The 21506-nt window shown below is 45.5% G+C and overlaps 7 protein-coding genes across 7 annotated transcripts; 4 read left to right on the top strand and 3 right to left on the bottom strand.

The window, feature by feature from the left end:
- Positions 1 to 929: 929 nt before the first annotated feature.
- On the top strand, positions 930 to 1353 carry RhiXN_10250 (Transposase family Tnp2 protein; the record flags this gene model as incomplete). Its single annotated transcript, XM_043330066.1, has 2 exons — positions 930 to 1100; positions 1153 to 1353. 2 exons carry the CDS (start codon positions 930 to 932, stop codon positions 1351 to 1353), a joined length of 372 nt encoding a protein of 123 aa, XP_043184163.1.
- Positions 1354 to 2385: 1032 nt separating this feature from the next.
- Positions 2386 to 3265, bottom strand: RhiXN_10249 (uncharacterized protein; the record flags this gene model as incomplete). The annotated part of the gene is made up of 2 exons (XM_043330065.1): positions 2386 to 3091; positions 3147 to 3265. The coding sequence occupies 2 exons, from the start codon at positions 3263 to 3265 to the stop codon at positions 2386 to 2388; spliced, it is 825 nt and encodes a 274-aa protein (XP_043184162.1).
- Positions 3266 to 4307: 1042 nt separating this feature from the next.
- Positions 4308 to 4983, bottom strand: RhiXN_10248 (The BTB (BR-C, ttk and bab)/POZ (Pox virus and Zinc finger) domain; the record flags this gene model as incomplete). The annotated part of the gene is made up of 3 exons (XM_043330064.1): positions 4308 to 4327; positions 4375 to 4823; positions 4874 to 4983. The coding sequence occupies 3 exons, from the start codon at positions 4981 to 4983 to the stop codon at positions 4308 to 4310; spliced, it is 579 nt and encodes a 192-aa protein (XP_043184161.1).
- A 544-nt stretch (positions 4984 to 5527) lies between these two features.
- RhiXN_10247 (WD repeat-containing protein) lies at positions 5528 to 6967 on the top strand (the record flags this gene model as incomplete). Its single annotated transcript, XM_043330063.1, has 3 exons — positions 5528 to 6040; positions 6090 to 6618; positions 6699 to 6967. The coding sequence occupies 3 exons, from the start codon at positions 5528 to 5530 to the stop codon at positions 6965 to 6967; spliced, it is 1311 nt and encodes a 436-aa protein (XP_043184160.1).
- Positions 6968 to 7718: 751 nt separating this feature from the next.
- RhiXN_10246 (F-box-like domain protein) lies at positions 7719 to 9194 on the top strand (the record flags this gene model as incomplete). The annotated part of the gene is made up of 1 exon (XM_043330062.1): positions 7719 to 9194. One exon carries the CDS (start codon positions 7719 to 7721, stop codon positions 9192 to 9194), a length of 1476 nt encoding a protein of 491 aa, XP_043184159.1.
- Positions 9195 to 10626: 1432 nt separating this feature from the next.
- On the top strand, positions 10627 to 13159 carry RhiXN_10245 (AMP binding enzyme; the record flags this gene model as incomplete). Its single annotated transcript, XM_043330061.1, has 15 exons — positions 10627 to 10873; positions 10929 to 10943; positions 11004 to 11128; positions 11182 to 11344; positions 11400 to 11487; positions 11537 to 11700; positions 11758 to 11780; positions 11834 to 11937; positions 11998 to 12031; positions 12089 to 12218; positions 12273 to 12287; positions 12343 to 12535; positions 12589 to 12886; positions 12938 to 13030; positions 13085 to 13159. 15 exons carry the CDS (start codon positions 10627 to 10629, stop codon positions 13157 to 13159), a joined length of 1767 nt encoding a protein of 588 aa, XP_043184158.1.
- A 6693-nt stretch (positions 13160 to 19852) lies between these two features.
- On the bottom strand, positions 19853 to 21386 carry RhiXN_10244 (uncharacterized protein; the record flags this gene model as incomplete). Its single annotated transcript, XM_043330060.1, has 10 exons — positions 19853 to 19955; positions 20011 to 20024; positions 20085 to 20163; positions 20221 to 20326; positions 20615 to 20754; positions 20815 to 20900; positions 20952 to 21017; positions 21070 to 21219; positions 21270 to 21280; positions 21341 to 21386. 10 exons carry the CDS (start codon positions 21384 to 21386, stop codon positions 19853 to 19855), a joined length of 801 nt encoding a protein of 266 aa, XP_043184157.1.
- Positions 21387 to 21506: the final 120 nt, after the last annotated feature.

The following is a 21506-nucleotide window of genomic DNA, read 5'->3' as shown; positions in this document are numbered from 1 at the left end:
CCTCTGTGTCAATCCCGCGCTCATTTCCTGTTGATCTCATGCATATGGTCTGGCAAAATCTGATCCTGCAACTTATTGAGCTTTGGACTGGTGATTTTAACAATCTGGATGCTGGTCTTGAAGACTATCATTTGAGGCTTAATGCGTGGAACGCTTTCTGTGATGCTTGTGTCACATCAAAACGTACTATGCCTGGTTCCTTTGGCTGCCCCGTCCCCGACCCGCGCAAGCCGTCACATTTCATTGCAGAGTCCTGGAACATACTCACAACACAAATGGCTCCTTTGCTTCTGTATAAGCGGTTCTCTGACAAACAGTATTACCAGCATTTTGTTTGACTTGTCAGACTTCTACGGCTTGTTGTCTCATTTGACCTACCACGTGACAAAATTTGAGAAATATGCCGAGGGCTTGCCAAATGGGTTGAAGAGTACAAACAGTGGGTATCTTACAGTTTAACTTGTCCATTTATTGACGTAAATTAATACCAGAATATATTATCAGTTCAACAAGAATCAACTGCAGACCTGTCCAGTCAACGTTCATTACCTCCTCCACGTCGCCAATTCCATTGAGTACATGGGTCCAATATGGTGCTATTGGGCTTTTCCAATGGAGCAATTCTGCAGCTTTGTTGTTAACTCGGTCAAAAGCCAACAATATCCATATGCCAACATTGATGAGCGCGTGCTCAATCAAGCACAATTGCAAATTATTCTGCACAAGTATCAACTTGTTGACAAGACACCATTCACGGGCTGAAAGCAAGCTGAGGAATCTGACGGCGCAGCACTTGTCCGTGGCTGTGAGTATTCCTCTTGTACTCTGACTAGAATATAATATATTCATTTTGTGTAGACCCCCTTGCGCTCTTATTAAGCCCACACTCAACCCTCCTTCCCGTCGACCAACATCTAAGACAACAAATCATGCGCTATCTCACAACTTCATTCAAGATACTGTCCAACGTAGCCAAGGAGCTTATTCCTGATGAGCTGGAGCAGTGGGGACGTCTTTGGATTGGGAACGGGGGCGATGAGGTTCATGCATGTGGGTATCACAAGCTGCGTTCCAACGGAAGGGATGCAGCATTTGTTTGCGTAAGTGTTTATTACTTAGCTGTTTTACACTAAATTTAACATTATGGCTCAGTACAAGCTTATGGTAGACCAGGACGCCAACCTAGTCTCAGCAAACAAACGCCTCAAAGAGGAAAGTCAATATGGCAAACTCCGGCATGTATTTGTCGTGACAATCCCGCCAAAAACCCCCAACATCAACCCAAGCCGCAAGAAGAATCAATACCTATTGCTTGCACAAATATACAAAGCACGGTCAAGAGCAACAAAATAGAAGGCAAGAAGCTCATCTGGTACAAGGGTAAATTGGGTACGGGTGAGGTTGTTGACGTTTCAACTATCCAGTGTGCTGTTGGACGCATAAAGGATGGTAATAGATGGTGGATAGTTGACAGGAGCGTTGATAATACCTTTGCTTACCCAGAATTTATAGATTAACGCAGTGGCCTGTATTTATTGTCTATTCGCATATTATATTGTCTTTTGTGTTACAATATTCAGGGTGGAATGACCAATTGCAAAGAATCAGGGATTTTTTGTAAGGTTTGTTGACTCATTTGATCTACAGGTAGGAGCTTGTCGGGATGCTGCGTAAAGCCGACGCATTTGCCTTGTACCCGGCAGCCATCGGGTTAAGCTTCTGGGCCTACAGTTCATCCCCTTCCGGCACGCAGAATTGCAAGCGCTGAGCGCCTGCGGACGCGTTCCTGGATGTCATACACTTGCAATTCACTCTCGATTCATTTCTGCATTTTGCATCGGCGACGACAAAGCGCCAATTCATCTTAACTACTCACGCACACGAACTGGAGAATAGGTACGGAACATGCATGCAGGTACGTAATTCTTACATTGGCGGCAAACAAGCCTGATGAGCCAGCGAACTGTTGCGTGCCGCAGGAAAAGTGCGGAACTGAAGCAGGTGCGGAACACGGGTAGGCGCAAGACGGTTGCGGGCTTGGACACCGACGAGGCTAACTTACGGGGCGAAGTTGCGGAACGACTCCAAGACGCGGAACGAGGGTGCGGAACAGCAGCGAGGGCAAGACGTCATGGAATAGGATTCCGGCGCCGAGGCGCGGAACAGGCTCGCAGGTGCGGAACAAGGGTGCGGAACGAGGGGGACTGATCCAGCAAGGTGCGTAACACTGGGATGTGTTCCGTGCTTTGGTCCGATGGCTAACCCCGGAACAGGCCAGTTTCGTGCCCAAGGTGCGGGAGTTCCGCACTCTAGGGGGGCACAGTGCCTGGGTAAACCTACAGTTACAAATGCAAATACACTGCATTATTGCGACAAAAGCATAGTTTAAGCAAAAGTCGGCGGCCGATTCTGTTCGCCGCTGAGTCCTGATTCACTTTCCAGCTTTAAGTCTCTTCCTTCCCATGTCGACACCATTTCCAAGTACGTCTTCTTGACTACTCCTTCTACCATGTTAAACATGAGTGCATGTGCGAGTTTCGAACGTTGTGGGCAGCAAATAGAACAAATCCCTTGTTCAAAGGTAATCCGAAATATATCGGACTGATCGTTATTTGTATGCGATGTATCGTTCGACTTGTTTACCATGTTCCCCAGAATCTGTTGAAAAATGGCTTTCCTACAACTCTCCTTCTGTCCGCATGCTGCGTCTGTTTGAATGCTGCCGATCAACTTGACCTGATCGACCAGGAAGCAGTCACGCACATTTTCCCGAGTATGGTAGGCCAAAGCAGACATCTTCTCACCCAAAATAGAGAACTCCTTTGGAGAGATAGGTTGGCGCCTAAAAGCAAAAACACAGAGTGGTCCCACTAGGTTCGTGGCCAGTTGAGAGAGAGGAAGAGTGTCGTGATCTGCAATGAGACGCATAAACCTCGCAGCGTCAGACCGGAGAAGCTGGGAAGAATCCTCGACAAGTTTTTGTAAAATGTATCGTATTGTACCATCCATCTGAAGTGCCGAAGCTGCTGCAAGAACTGGCTCCCAGCTTGCTATATCTTTGGCCGTTATTTTAGGAAAAATACCTACAGATCTGGATCCCAAATTTAGTCGTGAAGTAACAAGGTCGCGTCTCATCTGGAACTCACTCCGGGTAGATGAATTCGCAGATGGTTTCAAACACATTCAGTGAACAGAGGTCACTTGGCAAGAGAAGCGGCCTTTGTTCTGTCCCTTCCTCATTATTGGGTGTTGGCATCAAGAACATATCACGAAAAAAGTACGAATGCTGTGATAGAATATCTCGATGCAGTTTAAAACGCGTGCCTTCTATCTTTGTGGCGAGAATTGGAAGAGTTAGCGTAAGCACAGTCGAATACGGAATTCCCGAGTAGGTAGAAATATACCTGAATGACTACATCGCCGTGCTGGTAATAATGGGTTTCAGCTTGGCTTTCAGCCATCGCTATAGCAGTCCTAAGGGGAGAAAACAGCTGCCTCTTAATTCAGAAAAATAATCTTAATTAAAGGCGAAAACAACTTCGGATACAGCAAGAATAGACGAGCCCAGGTACAGTTGCACAACCAGATTGAGGGTGGTCGATGGTTGTCTTGCGATACGTAAGTAACCGGATTATATATACGAACACGCAAGAATCGCTTCCGCGGTGCAATAGGGCATTTGGCAGCTCTTGTACCTTGAATGTCACTACCCTTTAGGCACCAACTCTTGATGGTATCATTGGGGATTTATCGAATAGTCCATTGAATAGCAGTCACCATGATAAGCGGATCTAGTTATATTTTTCACAGCATTGACTTCTAGGCGACCATTGGAAATGTTGACGAGTATTCGGGTTGGATAAAAGCACATATATGCGTCCATTCTAAGCGTATATGGCATCATAATTCTAAACATCTTGCTGAGAGGACCTGGGCCTGGATTAACACTACCCTACAGGAAAGTAGATGAATCGACAAGTGAGGTTCACCTAACAGACCCCGACAAAATTAAGGTTGAGAAATTTTGGAATGATCGTTTACAACGAGTGGTGGCTGATGATAGACCTGAAACTCGTATAGGATGATGATTTGATGGAGGAATAACATAATTGAGAATTAAAACATCATTATTCAAGAACAGGGTCGTTAACATTCAAGTTCATAACTAAGTCTGTTAATCTGAGATTAATTCATTATCCCGTCTGGAGCTCTCCGCCCAATTCAACTGTGTATCTGTATAACACTTCCTCACCACTTCATCCAACAAATTTGACCTAAGCGACTCCGCGATCGTTGTCCGCCGAGGGCTACAAGTCGCGCACAACCCCTGTGACGATGTGATGTGAAAAATAGTTGGATTACAGTCATACACACTGTTAGGCGGCGGCCGAGTTTGCATATTCGCAATTATTTTTCGGAAGATGGCAGTCTTACAGTTCTCCTTGTCACAGGATGTATTCGTTTGAATTTTAGCCTTGGCCTTACCGAGGAAAAAGCAACAGCGAACAGATTCCCGAGTATAGTTGACCAAGGTGATAGCCTTTTCTCCCAAAATCACGTTTTCTGTCGGACTAATTGGCTGACACCGGTAAGCGAGGACAAATAGTGCACCGAATAAGAGATTTGATATCGAGTTATCATCATAATCAAGAGCTAGGCGGAGAATCCTTGCAGCATTAGACTTGATATTTGGTGCGTCTTCTTGGAGCTTTTGCAGAATATATTGCTGAGTATCTTCCATTTGTAAGGCAGCGGTCGCTTTGAGTACAGCCTCCCAGTGATCTATATTTGCAATCGATACATGCGGAAATTGCCCCATGCGTCTATCATATATCTCGTAAATGATGAGGCTGAAGGAAAGACAAAGACTTACACTGGGTACAAAAAGTCGCATAGAACTGTGAACAATGAAGCAGTGCAAAGATTGCTTGGAAGGGCTAAAGGGTTGCTTGCTGTTCCTTCCAGAACGTCGGCTGCTGGCATTGAGAACATGTTAAAGAAGAAGCCCGAATATCGTGCCAATATATCGCGATGGAGTTTGAAAATCGTATTCTCCACCTGGGTGGAATCGATAATTGAGAGAAGAGTAAATTGGTACTTGTACTTTTTCCAAATAGTATGTGAACACATGCCTGAAGGACAATATCTCCGCGTTCGAAGTAGAACTTCTCTGATCGGCTTTCAGTCATGACGAGAGAGTACCACTAGGAAACAGTCTTATTGATATAGAAAAAAGCAGTGATACCAAAACTAACAATTCCCGCGCTGTAAATGTTATTGTTTTGTTGAAGTCGAGGTCAGATCCTTCAGAATCGCGAAATGTCGTGGTGGCCACGACTCGAAAGTTGAAACGTGTAATGGACCATCCCTGATGCAGCGAAGCGCTCGGCGTTTGCGTTGCTCCCGCACCTGAACAACCATCTATACCATCGCCCAAATAATCGGCTTCCTGATTTGATTCTATTTCCCGAGAAGCTCAGTGCCCAATCCTCTGTAGACTGCCTGTGGCTGAGCTCTCTGTGCGACTATGTCGGCAAGTACGGTGCTTCACTATGAATCGCAATCTCCGGTCTATGCCCTTGACTGGTGCCATACACATGGGCCCAATTCATCTCGTGCGCGATCTGCTTTCCGTATTGCTCTTGGAACATTTGTGGAGGATTATAGAAATAGAATAACCATTATTGGGCTCCCTGACGAATCATCATTGCTTGAAGGATCGTCCAACCCCAACTCAAGCTCGGGCGCCAGCGCGAATGGAGGTGGAGGAGGGTCTGATTTTGTAGTGCTGGCAGAAGCAATGCACGGCTACCCTCCTACAAGACTACAATGGGAACCTGCCAGTGCTGTCGGGCAAAGCTGGCCCATCAAAACAAGCGGAGCCGAATTGTTGGCGACGACTGGTGATGCTTTACGCGTCTGGGAGTTCCTTACGGAGAGTGATGGGGGCGTTGGACCTGGTTCACAAACAAGTTATGTTGGGAGACAGGGAAATATCGGTTTAGGAGGAAAGCTCAGCCAGAAAATAGCGTTATCTAGCGTACGTATCATTCTAATCGGTGCAAATTCGTATTAATCCTTCGCCCCAGAGTAAGAATCCCAATCCATCCACGCCGCCCCTTACCTCGTTTGCCTGGAATACCATATCTCCGTCTTTGATCGTTACCTCGTCTATCGATACCACATGCACCGTTTGGGATATATCCTCAAGTACAGCCGTCACCCAATTAATCGCTCATGATCGTGAGGTGTATGATGTTGCCTGGGTCCCACATAGCACAGACGCTTTCGTCAGTGTTGGCGCGGACGGGTCGCTTCGTGCATTCGACCTTCGCTCTCTGGAACACTCCACGATTCTCTACGAAACACCCACACCGCCACCTCCCCCCGTCAAAACTGACGACGGAACCCAGCGAACGACCGCTGCTTCCTTGTTACGCGTAGCATTCAATCCACTTGACGCAAACTATCTTGCGACTTTCCATATGGATAGCCCAAATGTCCAAGTTCTCGATATGCGCAATCCAGGACAACCTGTCGTAGAACTCAAAGCTCATCGCGGTGCAGTTAGCGCGATCGGATGGGGTGCAGCGGAAGGGAGTATGCTTGCCACTGCGGGTCAGTCCAAATTTAATACAAACCTTGGCCTGATCAATTTGCTGACACATGTGCTTCTTAGGTGATGATTGCCAGGCTAGTATGGGATTTGACAAGCACAATGGCAGCTGCAAGTGCGGCCAATCAGCAACAATCTCGTGGTCCAGGTCTAGCCTCTCCCCGGCCACCAGATAGTACTACCCGAACCGTGTTTGATCCTGCATTGGCCTGGACTGGGCCTGGTGAAATCAGCAACATGGCATGGTCTCCTCCAATGGCTGGATTTAGCCTAGGCGGTGGCATCCAAAGTCAGCCCGGAGAATGGGTTGTAGCCGCGATGGGCAAGTCTATAAGAGCTTTGAAGATTTAAATGTTTACTACGGGGAAACTGTTTATAAATTTTGGAATCAGCTTTATCAATAGAGATGGGGACCTATGGAAGTGACAAGGACTGATTACACTAATTATACTGTGGACTTGGACTAAGGGACTTACATTCCCATGCATACTCTCTCTTGAGTGAAGAGACTGGTATGTGCTTAGTCATCATCCCACCTTTTGTCATGGGTGCGCGATATCGATGTCATTATGGGGAGCTACAGTCACCACCAACTCACTCATACAATGACTTGTATCTCAACAAACTTCCCCGAACTTGACACTGGACATGATTCAGTAAGTGAATTGGTATTGGCCCGGCACTTATTTCGTTATAATTGATTTCGTTCTTGAGACCCATCATGACCATAAATCGCAACATCAAGCGCAATTGATCAACCGACTCCCAATCGAAATTCTAGCTTCAATTATTGAAATCGCAAAAGATATGCAGGGAGTTCCTCAGTCATGCAGTTTTATGTGGGTTCAGGATATGGCCATAGTGCGTCGGTGGCCAATATCATCAAGAGCTTTGGTTGATATTTCGATAGCAAGTATGTGTCATTGGAGGAACGCTGCGTTGGCAACCCCACGAGTTTGTCGATTTTGAATAAGTCACGAATTTCACTAACCACTATATCCAGCTTTGGAGACACATTTACATATCTCGTCCGCCGCCCCATCCTAGTGCGCATTTATACATCTCCCGATCGGGAAGCTGTCCACTTGATATCCACCTGGAAATGAGGGCGTCTTACATTGGACCAAAGAACGAACTCCTCTTTGACTCTGATAAGCAGGCGGAACGTGCGCTTCAGACGCTCCAACTGATTGTCAGTTACGGAGGTAGCATGGACCGCTGGAGAAGCTTGATTGCTTATTCGAGGAAAGATAGGCCTTTGCATGAGATGATCAATTTGGTTAGCCAAGCGCCTATGCCAGAATTGCGGTTTTTATCTTTTGTCCGAGGAGGCTATCTCGGTGGTACGCCGACGGTACCGAGTTTACCAGACGAACAAACACGATCGGATACTCGAGAGGAAATCAGCGATTCTTCTACGTTGGTTCGCGGGCCTGTTCATCCTCAGCTAGCTCACGTTGAAGTGGCCAATCTTCCTTCACTGCTCACCTTATCTGATACCTCGTCCATATTCTCGTGCTTGACCCGACTTCAATTCGATAGTCCTTTTCCATCTCTGGAAAGTGTAAGTAAACTCTTGTCTCAAAACCCTCTTTTAGAGCTACTTGAACTGGATATTGGTGCTTTCAACCTTGCGAATTCAAGACAGCGACTTGAGTATACTACTCTTGACCGACTCCGCATTTCTTTGCCGCGGCTCCGGGACTTTTCTCTCAAAGTTGGGCGGTACCAGATGTGTGGACTCCAGCTCCTTAAAATCATCGATGCCCCCAATGTTGAAAATCTTGAGCTCGAGTTCCCAATAGATCGCGGAGATGCTGAGTATCTTTACGACGATCGAAATTGGAGTATACCCACTTACCTCTCAAAGGGGAGGGTTCATAGAAACTTACAAAGTCTCACGCTTCCCACGGAAACTCTCGGATGCGGACCCATCTTTCCTTTAGTTCGCAAATTGAATCTTGGCAATATCTCGAGTTTTGATATGCTCTGGCAACCGAAAGTATACGCCGAACTCTTTGGCGTGTTCCCCGATATTACTCATTTAGCTGCGGGGCGCCAGTGTATCAGTGCGATGCTTGATGAGCCCAATGCCCGTCCAGACCTAAAACATATCACCTTTCATATTCCTAATTACAAGGATATCCGCGCATCGCTCGAGGTAATAGCAGAATATGCTCTCGCCCGACAGAATGCGGGTTTACCCATATCCACATTGCGTATATACACAAATACTCCGGAAAGCTTCTTCAAGGCTCTCGAGCATAAAGCCGAAGATCCTACAGTTGTTTCGAGGATTCTAGAAAAGGAAAGAATTAGAAGTAAAGATGCTGTTATCATTCTCTATTCATCAGTGGATAACCTGGTCGTTCAAAACTTGGAATCGCGGTATCGTGATTCGAGCTGGTTAGTAAGCAGTCACTTTCAGGAGCTTGAGACCTCTGTGGACGAGGAGGAAAACAATCTCGAGACTGAGAGTTCAGGTGACGAAGGGAGAATAGACGATGATGGAGAGCGGGCCATCACAGAAAGAGTTGAGGACCTCGACTACATTGCGGCGTTAATTGGTCGACTATGACAGTTGAGTTCCTGTACCATGTCCATTAATCACGTTGACTTATACATACCATATCTATATTTGATCAAAGAGGACTTTGCGCTGTATGAATAACATGCGCACGGTGCTTGTATGCGCTGATGTCTTGTTTTAGTATCGAACAATTGTGTCCAGTGGTTTAGGATGCTTAATATCAATTCAAACCGTCAAAATTTAACAAAACTAAAGCATATCCAAGCTACCAGGTTACATATATTGGAGGGAACGACGGAGCCGCGGGTAATAATGCCCCTTGTGGGCTTTGATAGAAACGGGAATTCAAGGCTACCTGACACAGGGTTCTCTCAAACGTTTTCTAACAAAGCACAAATCACGACTATGGGCATTAATTCGAGTGGCGGCTCCTCCCAGTGCCCTCTATGCGTATTTGAGATTTTGCTCATAAGCTCTCTGTTTTCCGTACCCCTAGATTTGCCTGCTTGACGTTTGATTTGCAATATACGTCTACAAGACGCCACTCGTCGTGTACCTTGCGAGCTCATAAACTCTGCTTCATGACATCTGCAAGTTAGTGAAGAGCTGGTAACTCTTTGCCTGTGAGATCGCATCGTTCTTGACTGCTTGCTAGCTCTAGTCCTCTGACAGCACTTGCTCGAACCGTTTTCACGATTTGACCGAGAACAATGTCACTATTCCCACTTATGACTTTCCTGGATAAACGCACCTTGGCGAATTAATCGGTTCACCACCTTTGTAAATGCCACTATCTCTACCTGTCCATTACCGGATTCTTCATATAGAGTGGCCTCGGTTAGTAGGTCATGTATACCCAATCAAATATGCGATCGCTTTGGAACACTGGATTACCGGTATATACTGTGTCTGTCAACAGAAGAGGCTTCCCTGCTTATAATATTACTCCTGTTTCCAATTCATCCCATCGGAAAAAGGATTATCCGGCCCACCCGGGTGTGAGAATCCCTTATCTATGAATAGAGACTCGTCCGATTGTTTTCGAGCCTATACCTACTTCTCAACTCAAACTTGGCCCTCTATTGGACGATTATGAAACACCTTGTTGCAGGCGAGACAGGTGCTAATCAAGTGGGAACGTTGCTAAATGTAATAGACATAAGTTTAGTGTCACCTAAAGACAGAGATTCATACCTCGGGCCGAACCCAACTTGGTACGCCTGGTCAGCACACTTTGGTGACTTTCGTATTTCTTACATACATAAACCCATACAAGAGTCACTAGAATTTGATTTTGTTACACGTTACCCGGCCTAAGTTCCGCCCGGGGCTCTACCAAAGCTGGCCCAGAAGTTCAAGATTGGAACGAAGACTTGAGGAAATTCTTGACGAGAATACCACGACCCGAGCTTACCGAGATTTCACCCACTTGGCTATTTAATTAGCACGACTTGTTCTCATTGAACAAACACCCCCAGTCATGTCCCGCAATCCAGACGGCACCTTTTCCTCCCAAGTCGCACCTCTTGAAGGTCCAGAATACCCCCGAGATGACCTGACTGTACCTCAGTTTATGCTCGATTCCACTCATCCTTTGCGCCCAATACGTGACGCAAACAGTCCTTGGATCATTGAGGATGAGACTGGTCGAGGAATTGGTTTCGAAGAGATCCGCTCGCGTGTATGGGGTCTGGCAAACGCCATTAGTACAAGATGGTCGGATATAGGTGAGTAAAGCAGAAGTTCTATTATTAATAGCTACTAAATTCTAACACAATACAGCCGAGGACGACGTCGGTTAGTAAACGGTCTCCCCCCGCTAAGCGCCACACCAACTTACCCCGCGTTTCTACGTAGTCTGTATTTTCTCGCCAAACAATGTCGACTACCCCATTACAATTTGGGCGGCTCATCGGCTTTCTCTTGCCGTCTCCTGCGCAAATCCTGGATACACAGAGGACGAGCTCGTATATCAACTCGAGGTATGCGCTGGCATTATTTTGCGCGTGTGGGAATTACTAAACGATGCCTGCAGGCTACGAAAGCCAAATTACTGTTTGTGCATCCTGCAAGTTTGAAAACAGCTCTGTCAGCTGCCAAAAAAGTTGGCCTGTCTCCCACGCGAATCATATTGTTCCTCGAAGCGAAACCAACTACCAGTGTTGGCGACTTTGCCAACATTGACCAGCTCGTACGAGGTAATATACTCGCACGTTCTTTTCCTGCATTTATTGATCTCGACTTAACTACCAGAGGGCCTTGACTCGAAGCCTAATTTTGTAGAGAAGCGACTCGCACCGGGGGAGAACAAAACCAAAATCGCTTTTTATTCGTTTTCTAGGTATGGATCTGTGCTGAGATAGTTGGCAGCACTTCTGAGCGGTTTATAGTGGAACTACCGGCAAGCCAAAAGCCGTTGCAATCCCACACCATAGCGTGCTTGCAAATGTGCTGCAGAAGGCGAAACACAACAGGATCACAGATCCAACACTATCCCGTAAAGCAGCCCGCTACAGGCGTGGCGATGTGGCCATAGCGGTGTTGCCCATGTTTCGTAAGTGCAGCTGAATAGCCAGCGCATATCAACTCACGTATATCCTGGGTCCTATAGACATCTACGGGTTGATCGTGGTGGTACGCATGGTCCATTACTTCCGTTTCTGGATAACCTAATATTAGTAATTTAGACCCATTTCAATATCTTCGCGGGGCTCCCTCTGGTAGTGATCCCGAAGTTCAATTACGAAGATATGCTGAAGAGTATTGTTAAGTATCGCATCACTCATCTCTAGTGAGTACACGTATATTGGCTATCCTTAACGAGGCCCGTACTGACACCTTGTTGTCATAGCCTTGTTCCACCACAAGTCGTACTTTTTGTGAAGGTATGCATTCGTAATGGATGGTCAAGACAGGAATTTTTCTTACATCTCCCTTTCCAGCATCCAGCGACTAAACGATATGACCTTTCTCATTGTCACTACTGCATGGTTGGAGCAGCTCCCCTTTCATCCGAACTCACGGCCCAATTCATAAAGCAAGTTCCGAGCGTGAGCGTTGGACAAGGTTATGGTGAGTCACATCGTATCTCTTTTTCATGTTGTCAAACATATGGAACCATTTTAGGAATGACGGAAACTGGTAAGGATGGACTCCCAGCGCATATATGCCAAAGCTCAATTTCAATCTCACCTAGCCACCACTGTATTGATGGCTCCCCTCGAACACATGGGTAGCGGCGGGGTTCCTGGAAGTGCCGGACGCCTAATACCAAATACCACCGCCAAGGTTGTCAAGGTGGACGGCACACTCGCGGGCTTCGACGAGCCGGGCGAATTGGTAGTAAAAGGACCTCAGATGGCATTGAGGTACTCCAATAATGAACAAGCGTAAGTCTCTAAAACGCTCTTGCACCATGGCCCGATCTAAAATTCGAGTCTAGCACCAAGGAAACGTTTGTAAATGGTTGGGTACATACCGGCGATGAAGTCGTCATCAACAAGGACGGGGATGTATTCATTGTCGATCGCCTAAAGGAAATTCTCAAAGTGCGGGGGTTCCAGGTAGCTCCCGCAGAACTCGAGGGCTTCTTGTTGGATCACCCGCTGGTTTCTGACGTCGGGGTCGTTGGATTCCCTGATGAATACTCGGGAGAAATCCCATTAGCGTTTGTGGCCTTATCTGAAGAGGCAAAGAAGGGCGGGAAGAGCCAAGACGCGCTCAGGAAAGAAATTACCAAGGTATGTTCGATTTCCAGTCAGACAAACTGCATCTCATCGGTCATTCCCAAGTTCGTCGCCGATAATAAGATCAAATATAAGTGGCTGGAAGGGGGCGTGGTGTTTGTCGACGCTGTACCAAAGAACCCAAGCGGCAAGATCTTGGTGCGAGGCTCAAATCAATTATCTGTTATTTGTTATACTGAAACGTTTATTCAGCGCCGTATGTTGAGAGATCAAGCGAAGACACTTACTCCTGCCCAAAGGGGGGTTACTCAGAAAGGGAAATTGTAATGAAAAACATGTACAGTATATTATTTGGTGTTTGGACGCCTTGTTGAACGTCAGTTCTATGAGTTTTATTACAACAATGATATGCATTAGCCATCAAGATAGGGCTTTTAGTCCGTTTTTCTTCTGTGTGTTCCAATATCTGATACCAGCTCATGCTTTACCAAACCGTGCGCTTGGGGGTAGTAATACAGTTTTGCTGCTATAAATTGCATGCCTAGACTGTGCCATATACATTACATCAGATAAGGCTAGTAAGCTATTGATGTTTCTACTGTTAGGACCAACAGGTTCATTGTTCGAGAGGTTCGACAATACATTGTGCCGATCTCAAGCAAGTACTTAAGCAGAGAAACCGCATACAGCCCAAGTGGTACCTCTCTTATCGTTTGAAAATAGTCACACATGCACTGTAATGCCAAACTCAATATTTATGAATATACTACAATCGATTTTGGTACATAATGTCGCGATGGTTGTCTTCCAGCCCGTAGCTTCTTATGTCATGTGTCTCCAGATCTCCCGGAATACGAGATCCGCCATCAATTGAAGGGATCGCTTTAATGCAAACTTCCCGTGTGACTTGCACTTGGAATTGCGCGGGTCGCTAGGAAACGTTAGGCGTATTAGTTTTGTCCGGACCAAGGCTAATGAACAAGTGGAGTCCTGATAACACGAATGCACAGGCCTACCTGAGTGCTGTTGTTTATAATAGACTCCCGAGTGTCATTATTCCTTCTAAAAGAAAGGAGAATATCCATATTTAAGTTTGAACTTGTACCGGTTCTTGAAGTACTACCCGACTGCGCATGGTCAGAAGATGAAGGGTTGGAGTTGCCGCCTGTATGCAAGGTAGCCAATAAGGCCTTAGCCAATGATGGGAGGATTTTAAGCTAGAGAATTAGTATAACGAAAGGGCAGAAACGTAAATCGCACGGTTATATAACTGTCTCCCTGCTTCTCGTAGTTGCTATCAGGTGGCCCTGCCCCCGCGAGCTCTGCCGGTACTTTAGCCTCTCAGGTTGTTCCGGGTGCGTTGTTGTATACCTTTCCCCTCTGTATCTGGAACCAAACAATGGTTCATATTGGCGCGCTTCGTCAATCGGCGCCTTGAATTCTTAGTGCTATTTTGGCCCTGCAAATACGACTGGGGTGTGATATTACTCATATTCAGGCAAATGTTCTAACCAAAACTCTTAAATTCAATGGGAGCTCGAAGAGGACATTCGGGGCCAAAAGTAGGTATATCATCATTCCATCTGCTACAGAAAGGTACTGGAGTTGTTTTCCATCGAGTAACACTTCACATCGTCCCGACCCACTGAAGTACGAGACCCATCATCATGGGTCGGAAGTCCTTGAACACAAACCTCCCGCTTGACTTGAACTTGAAACAAGTGCTGTTGCTAGAAAACATTTCTCTTATCAGCTTTTGACGACACTGAAGCAAAAATTACGGGTTGGCAATACATGTCTATCTGCCTACCTGGGGGCCGTTTGTGTTTTTCATCTCCCTTCCTGGTCTAGTGGAGAAGGGAAGCTCCTTAGCAAAATTGCGTCGGTTATTGGTCCTCGAGGTAATGCCTGAGTGTGCACTACCAGAAGATGAAGAGCTAGAAGTCGCGCCTGTGTGCAAGGTGGCCAACAATGTCTGGAAGAACAATAAACAGAGTTTTAGTTAGTAAGTATACTGCAATAAAACCAATAAATGTAAGCCGCACAATTATATATACTATTTCAACGTAGGTGGAGATATTAGCATTAGATCATTCATAGGAGCGAAAGTCAGTGACTTACATGTACCCAGTACAAAGTTGGCTACAAAGTGAATAAGGTTGTTAGCATAGCGCAAAACAAAATAGGTCAGCAATCGCAACCACACTGTTTCAGTCGAATTATCAGCCACCGTATATTTGACTGTGGCTACGCAGATACTTTACCTAGTAAGTAGGCCTGTGTTAATAGTGAACATAATTATGCGATTGATTAACATATCGGTCCTATATGGTGTCCCAATCGGAACAACCCGTACCCGTTTAGCATCGTCGGTCGAGTCATGTCACCTAAAAACCCCTTACCGTTTAAAGCCGGTTCGCTGAGTGACAAGGATGGTAGATAACGAACAGACGAGTAGAAGGTCGCAGAGAGACGCTGACCCGAGCCATCCTATAGCCATCCACTGCAAGCTGATGTTGGTTTCTGTGGCCCTTAAAATGTTGATCTTATGACTTACTCTATACTGAGCTCAGCTGGAAGTACTTGACCTTCCAGGCGAGAGCGGTTGCTACTAAACCAAACGAGAGCTGGGTGAGAGACAACATTGCCTTCGCTCAGTAAATAAGTAGATGTCCTAGTGGGACAAGGAAGTAAGGGCATACGAACAATTACTGCCCCGAGCACTTTGATGGCGTATGGGGGTATCTGGGCTGGTCGAACACGCCTTGCAACTGAGCCGCAAATCATATCAATCAGATAAACAAGCACCCCAGTTGAGCTTGCAAAAGAAATTGTGCTCACAATTCCATGTGCGTCGCGCAAGGAAACTAGGAAGTGTGTTAGTAACCCAAGAGAAGTGCCGTTCTCATTAGGAAACCCTCTGGAGCTTCCAGTGGCCTAGGGAGCTACGGGAGCTACGGGAGCTACGGGAGCACCTCTCTCTACAGGGGCAGCTCTCGACAAGTGTTCGAGGAGTGCTCTCATCGAACTGCGACAGTACGTTGGTAGTACCTCTCTTCACTGGGGAGCCCTTCTATAACTCCCAAAGCTCTAGTAGGTCTCGTAGCCCTCACAGGCCGCGGGAGCTCCAGAGCGCTTGCTGATACTAGGTCCTATTTTCAGGACCTCAAATCAATGAACTTACGACTGCACCATAAATGTGATTATTGCCGTCATGCATAACGCAAGCTAAAGACAGAATTAGACAGGCAAAACCCCAGCTGATGTATGTTGCCACTGACATTGAGAGACCTGGGGAGAGTGATTGATAATGTCATCATAATTAAGTTACATAACAGGGAATGTTCTCACCATGTCGTGCCCAGCATAGCCTGAGGATTATCATAATGGGTGATTGTATAATAGTATTGTGTGTGGCATATACAGATCCCCCTGAATGTATCTAAAACCCTGAATAAAGTAGATGAAATGTTGGCATGCGCACTTTTTCGAGGAACAAGGCCAATCGTGGTGAATTCTACACGACTAATTTGAGCTTACCAAAGTAATACAACCTAGTAGTCATTCTCATTTTAAGCATCTTTGGCTTAGGGACAATAGTAGCCTAATCACTCACGTAGAGCCGAGTACGATTAGAATCCTGTCTATATGTTCCAGTATCTATAGACCTGGATTGTGGATATCCCGTGGATACTATATATCCTGATTCATCAATTCGGTAAAGTTCATGAAGATGAACAGGCACTTGCAATGTAGCTAGCATAATTCCTATCAAGGTAGCACCAAATGTATCGTCAAGCATCCTGGATCAACCTTAAAGTCCACCAATCTTCTGAAGTGTAAGCGAGTGTCTCAATAAATCTGAGGAGTGCGAATTGTTCGGTAGTTGTGCTTTTGTGAGATCAGGGGGCCTAAAAGATCATTTAGCTTATGCGGGGGTGCTATGTATATAGTCTAGCTAAATGTCCACGCCGCACGATCATACGACAGTGAATTCAAATCTGTTTGTCATGTAAACCAATAGAAATTACGTTAAAGACTCTGGTTTGCTCTTCTCAATGTTCTGATTTCATTCCCTAACTTCTGTCGAAATTAGATTATTGTGGCTCATGTGTAATTCGGTAGGTCGATCGTTTGCATGATGAGAGTTAGAGATTTGGAATCTACATGTTTGGACTATCCACATATCAGAATCCTGGTGCTGGCTGCGAGCTCCTGAGGAAATGAGATACTTCATCACGGAACTTTGTGGTTCAGTTGCCTTTGGATGTTGTTACTGTTATGGGTTTGGACGCGGCAGTCTCAGACCTATCAGGAGCTAAACTCACGCCGATGTCGGATCAGCGCTGGGGGCTGTGGTTCAGAACCTCAAAGTAATAATGTCCCACCCCCTTGATACAGAGTATATATCAATGTAATACTACAAGCGCGCGATGCACATATGCGTTTGAATGTATGACTAATTGACCATGAGTCAAGTTAGCCTCAATTGGCTATTGTTTACCAGGAGGGAATCTATTAAGAACGAGCATATATTTTAGTTAAACCTCCTCAATATAATCTATTGCATATTTAATCTATTGAAGATATCACCTTCGCTATGGTGTGGCAGAATCCTGAGAACTAGTGTGTCGGTGGGAAATGTCTTTTTCAGTATTATATGACCTGAAAGCTATACCTTTGGTATGCCCTCATTAGTATTAATGAGGCTAGGAGAGAATTGGTGCCTAAAGTCAGTATATAATAGCCTTCATTACAGCCAATTTCATACATACTTATTTTCATTGTATTAACTTTATACAATGCACTTAACCTATGCTTCGGTCACTCTGTATTCACTGTAGGTTCTGTGCGCAGTACATGAGGGGGCCCGTGGCCGCCCGCGAGAGGCCTGGGGGCGTTGGCTGGGACCCAAGACTGCGACTATCCGGATCGGGGGCTTGGGGTGGCAGAGAGCCGCACATGGATGGATATCATAGAAATCGATATGTTAAAGAAAGGTGATAAATAAATAAAACCGTTAAATATGTAGCATAAACTGAGGGATGGCGAGTGGTGTTAAAAATGCGAGGATAGTCGGAAACTTCGCGCTCAGTACACCATCCCGAGATCGCAATATGGAACGGTATCTGTCCGACTCACGTGACCACGATCTCCGCCCCCGGCCAAGCATCGCATACCTTTGCCTGATACCCATACCGTTCTCTCTTCTTTCTCGCTCATTTGTAGCATATCACACGAGATGTACATAAAATGTGTTTAAATGCCATAGTTCTCCAATGACGTGAAGCCAAGTTAGCTAGCTGTATTAATGGAATAGTGGCACTGTCCTGAGCCAAATAAAAGATATTAAATCAATCGGAAAGAGATATGAAAGCACGATAGCCAGGAGCTTGACTGTGAATATTCGTATCTTATTCAACAATGCGCTCGGAAGAAAGAGAAGAGCTATCTGAGCTCAGCATCTTATTTAGCTCCCGCTTCTATTGAATTCAATGTTTCAATATCGCTATCATGTATCTGTGCCGCATCGAGAGTCTTCCTAGACCTTGAGCTTGCAATCTATAGCCCCAGATATACGGCCTGTTCAACTCCTATTACCCTTGCGGCATATGAGTATAAGACTTACGGTTGCACGCGAGGAAAATGGTGCACTTTGCCGTGCGGAACCTTTGGAGAATCCTGCGGCTGAATTGTCTAATGATTTACGAGCATCATGCTCTCTAGTCCCCTATGGATTACATATCAATTCTTCGCGCTCGGAACGATTCGAATGGAAGACGGATAATATTTACCTGAAATACAACGATCGAAGGAGTTATATGGGCTCGTGATCGACTGATGCTCGTAACTCTGGACTGCGCGTGAACTGACTGCTCGAGGTCTGAAGAATCCTCGAAATATATAGATTTTGAGCCATCAGACCCGCGCGCGTTTAGGTTTGCCAGTAAGGTCTATGAAGGTTGTTAGTTACTCTAAATGAATTCTCTCCGAGGTATCTCCTAGCACAGAGGCTTACAATGATGTACACTGTGAGAGAGCGTAAGGGGGGTCAATTCACTGGCGGTCGAATCGATACTCACATGTTCCCAGCATAAAGGTAGGGCCAAGGTACACGAAGTTGGGCATTGACCAACATAATATCAAAGCTATTATGGCAACAACGCTGCAAGGAGAGAGTGAATTTTGTAGCATAAAACATGAGCTGGCGTAATAAACCGGTGTCAAATGCGAATACCTGGTAAACAATCCAGTATTGACCGTATATAGAAGAATCTTATTAATGATTGCGTCGGTCCTGAGAATGAGCACGCAATAAATCTCCATATATATTGGGCAGTTTATTTCATGCTTACCTTTCGAACCCTGTGCGTTGTGCTAGAAGTGCCCTAGAAAGCATATAGACAATCAAGGTGTCACATACCGCGGCGGAACCTAGCCATGCGATTGCCATCCACTGTTCTCCAGTTAAAACAAGCGAACAAAGAATGATGAGTCATCTTACCCGGAAGCTTTTCCCGTCGCTGAAACCCCTGTATCTCCAAGTAGAGCTGAAATAGCTCATTCCAAAAGCTAGTTGTGCGATTGAGAGCACGCCCTATGTGCACCCCACTTCGGTTAAATACATTTGGGTCAGGGGGCACTCGCGATGAGCAGACGTACGATAATTGCACCAGTAATCTGTGTCACCTTTGGCGATATTAAGCTGGATCTCACTTGCCTTGTGACTAGGTGGATGTGACTTATTGGCTAAGCAAGCAATGTAACTATTACTCACACTTCCAAGCCCGGTGTGCAAAGTAGCTAGAATCAGAAAGTAGAAATAAGAATAAAATAAACGATCGGTGATAGGAAAAGGACTGAAACGCACGCTTGAACCAGGAATGTAATAATAGGTGTAACGCCCAATTGCATCTACTCATGCGCGGGTAAGTACACATTATGTAGTGTGGAAATTAGACAAACATTAAAAGACCTATAACATAATTATTGGCTCAATATCAATAGGGATAAATGTACCTACCAAGTACTCCTGGCCAGCGCAGATGGGTTCCCATGGTTTTTTATCCCGTAAAAATATTCCATGTGACAAATGCAAATAAGTTTGAACGTATCCAAGGACCTAGGGTGGCAGTATGTTCAGTATGTTCTCCTATTAGCTCTTCACTTTTCCTCACCATAACAGCATGACCTGTAAGTCAGAAAGCGTCAGAGATACACAGATTATATAGCTGTTTGATTTCGGCCTCACATAGAATCGCTGGAGCGTACTATCACGACGGCGCTCTAGCCAATATGTGTAAGCTTGAAGAGTTGCAATCCCATACACACTGTTCATTTGGATAGTTTAATTTATGGTTGAGCTCCGATTAATACAATGTACTCACAAGGCAGCTAAGATTACTCCAACATAGGCGGCTCCGAATGTCAAGTTCAGATTAAAAACCATCGCAGTGGTAGTCGAGAAATAAAGAGCGGACGCCCGTGTCGGTACTGATGAGACGTTCGGGTCAGGAAGTTATCTAGGGATTTTGGAGAGTGTCTTTAAGGAAAATAAGTGTGCTTGATGGTGACCGGAAGCGTGGAGCACAGGATCGGTGTCGCTAGATCTTAGTCTAGTTAAGAAATAAAACCAGGACCGGGGAGAGGGTGCTATAAACAGAAGACGAAGAGGGTATTTTTACTATTTCAGTCATTTAAAAGCCGTTTGTATGGGCGTAATACAGTTGTGTGTTATTAGAAGTGTGAAATTACGTTGGGGGGTTATCAAACTATATGTACGGAAGTGTCCTACTAAAAACGAGAGGTGTTTGGTATTGCCTAACCGGGTAACTAGGGGCGTGAAAGTATCCTTGAGAAGAGCGACCACCGAGCCAAATGCACGGTTACCATTTGCATCGATTCGGATTTTATCATGGAATCTACGAGCCTAGATGGTGGGCGTCTGCGATTTCGCCAAGTCGGCTCTATAATCAACAGACTCAGTATCATCAGAATCTTCATGGTGCCGTAGCGTGGAATTTCGATCATCGCTGTTGGTTTCGGAAATTCCGATAATGTGTGTCTCCTAGAATACACTATGCTGAGCGAATGGCCATAAGCGGTGAAATGTATATACCTGTTGTACTAAGACCGTGATTGCGGGTTCTCTTCGCAATATTCTTGGAGGAATCTTGATTGAGGGCTACATAATGGTTGTGAGTCAAATGACGCAAAAAAGTAGACCAGAATTGTACATTTCCTATGCGTAAAGAACCTTCGATGTTGACTTTGCTCATGCCATTGTTTAGTTCAGCTTTGTATCCTGCCGCACCGAATTCATACTCTTCAAATACCGGCAAATCAGGCGTCTCGCGTGATCGAGCATTCAATACTGCGAGGATAGTCTGAAAGATCATTATCAGTCTATGGTACCAATAATTCAATGTCCACCCACAACGAGATGTACTGTGACAGAATGATATAGGTGTGAGATAAACTTATTTGCATTGAGTTCAAAATACCCACAAGTTCCTAAAGGAAAATTCACAGCGATTCGCACATACTGCCCCATGAAGGTAAATGCCAAAATGTTGACAACTGCGAGTATACTGCGGAAACAGCAAGGTTCCGTTACTGAAGTTTGAGCATGATGATACCGCTTTCAAGAATAAAGCCTTCAGATCTTACCTGC

The sequence above is a fragment of the Rhizoctonia solani genome, chromosome 11, assembly GCF_016906535.1.
Source record: "Rhizoctonia solani chromosome 11, complete sequence".
In the NCBI taxonomy this organism is placed as follows: Eukaryota; Fungi; Basidiomycota; class Agaricomycetes; order Cantharellales; family Ceratobasidiaceae; genus Rhizoctonia; species Rhizoctonia solani.
The sequence above is the reverse complement of the archived record's forward strand: the minus strand, read 5'-3'. Positions and strand labels throughout refer to the sequence as shown.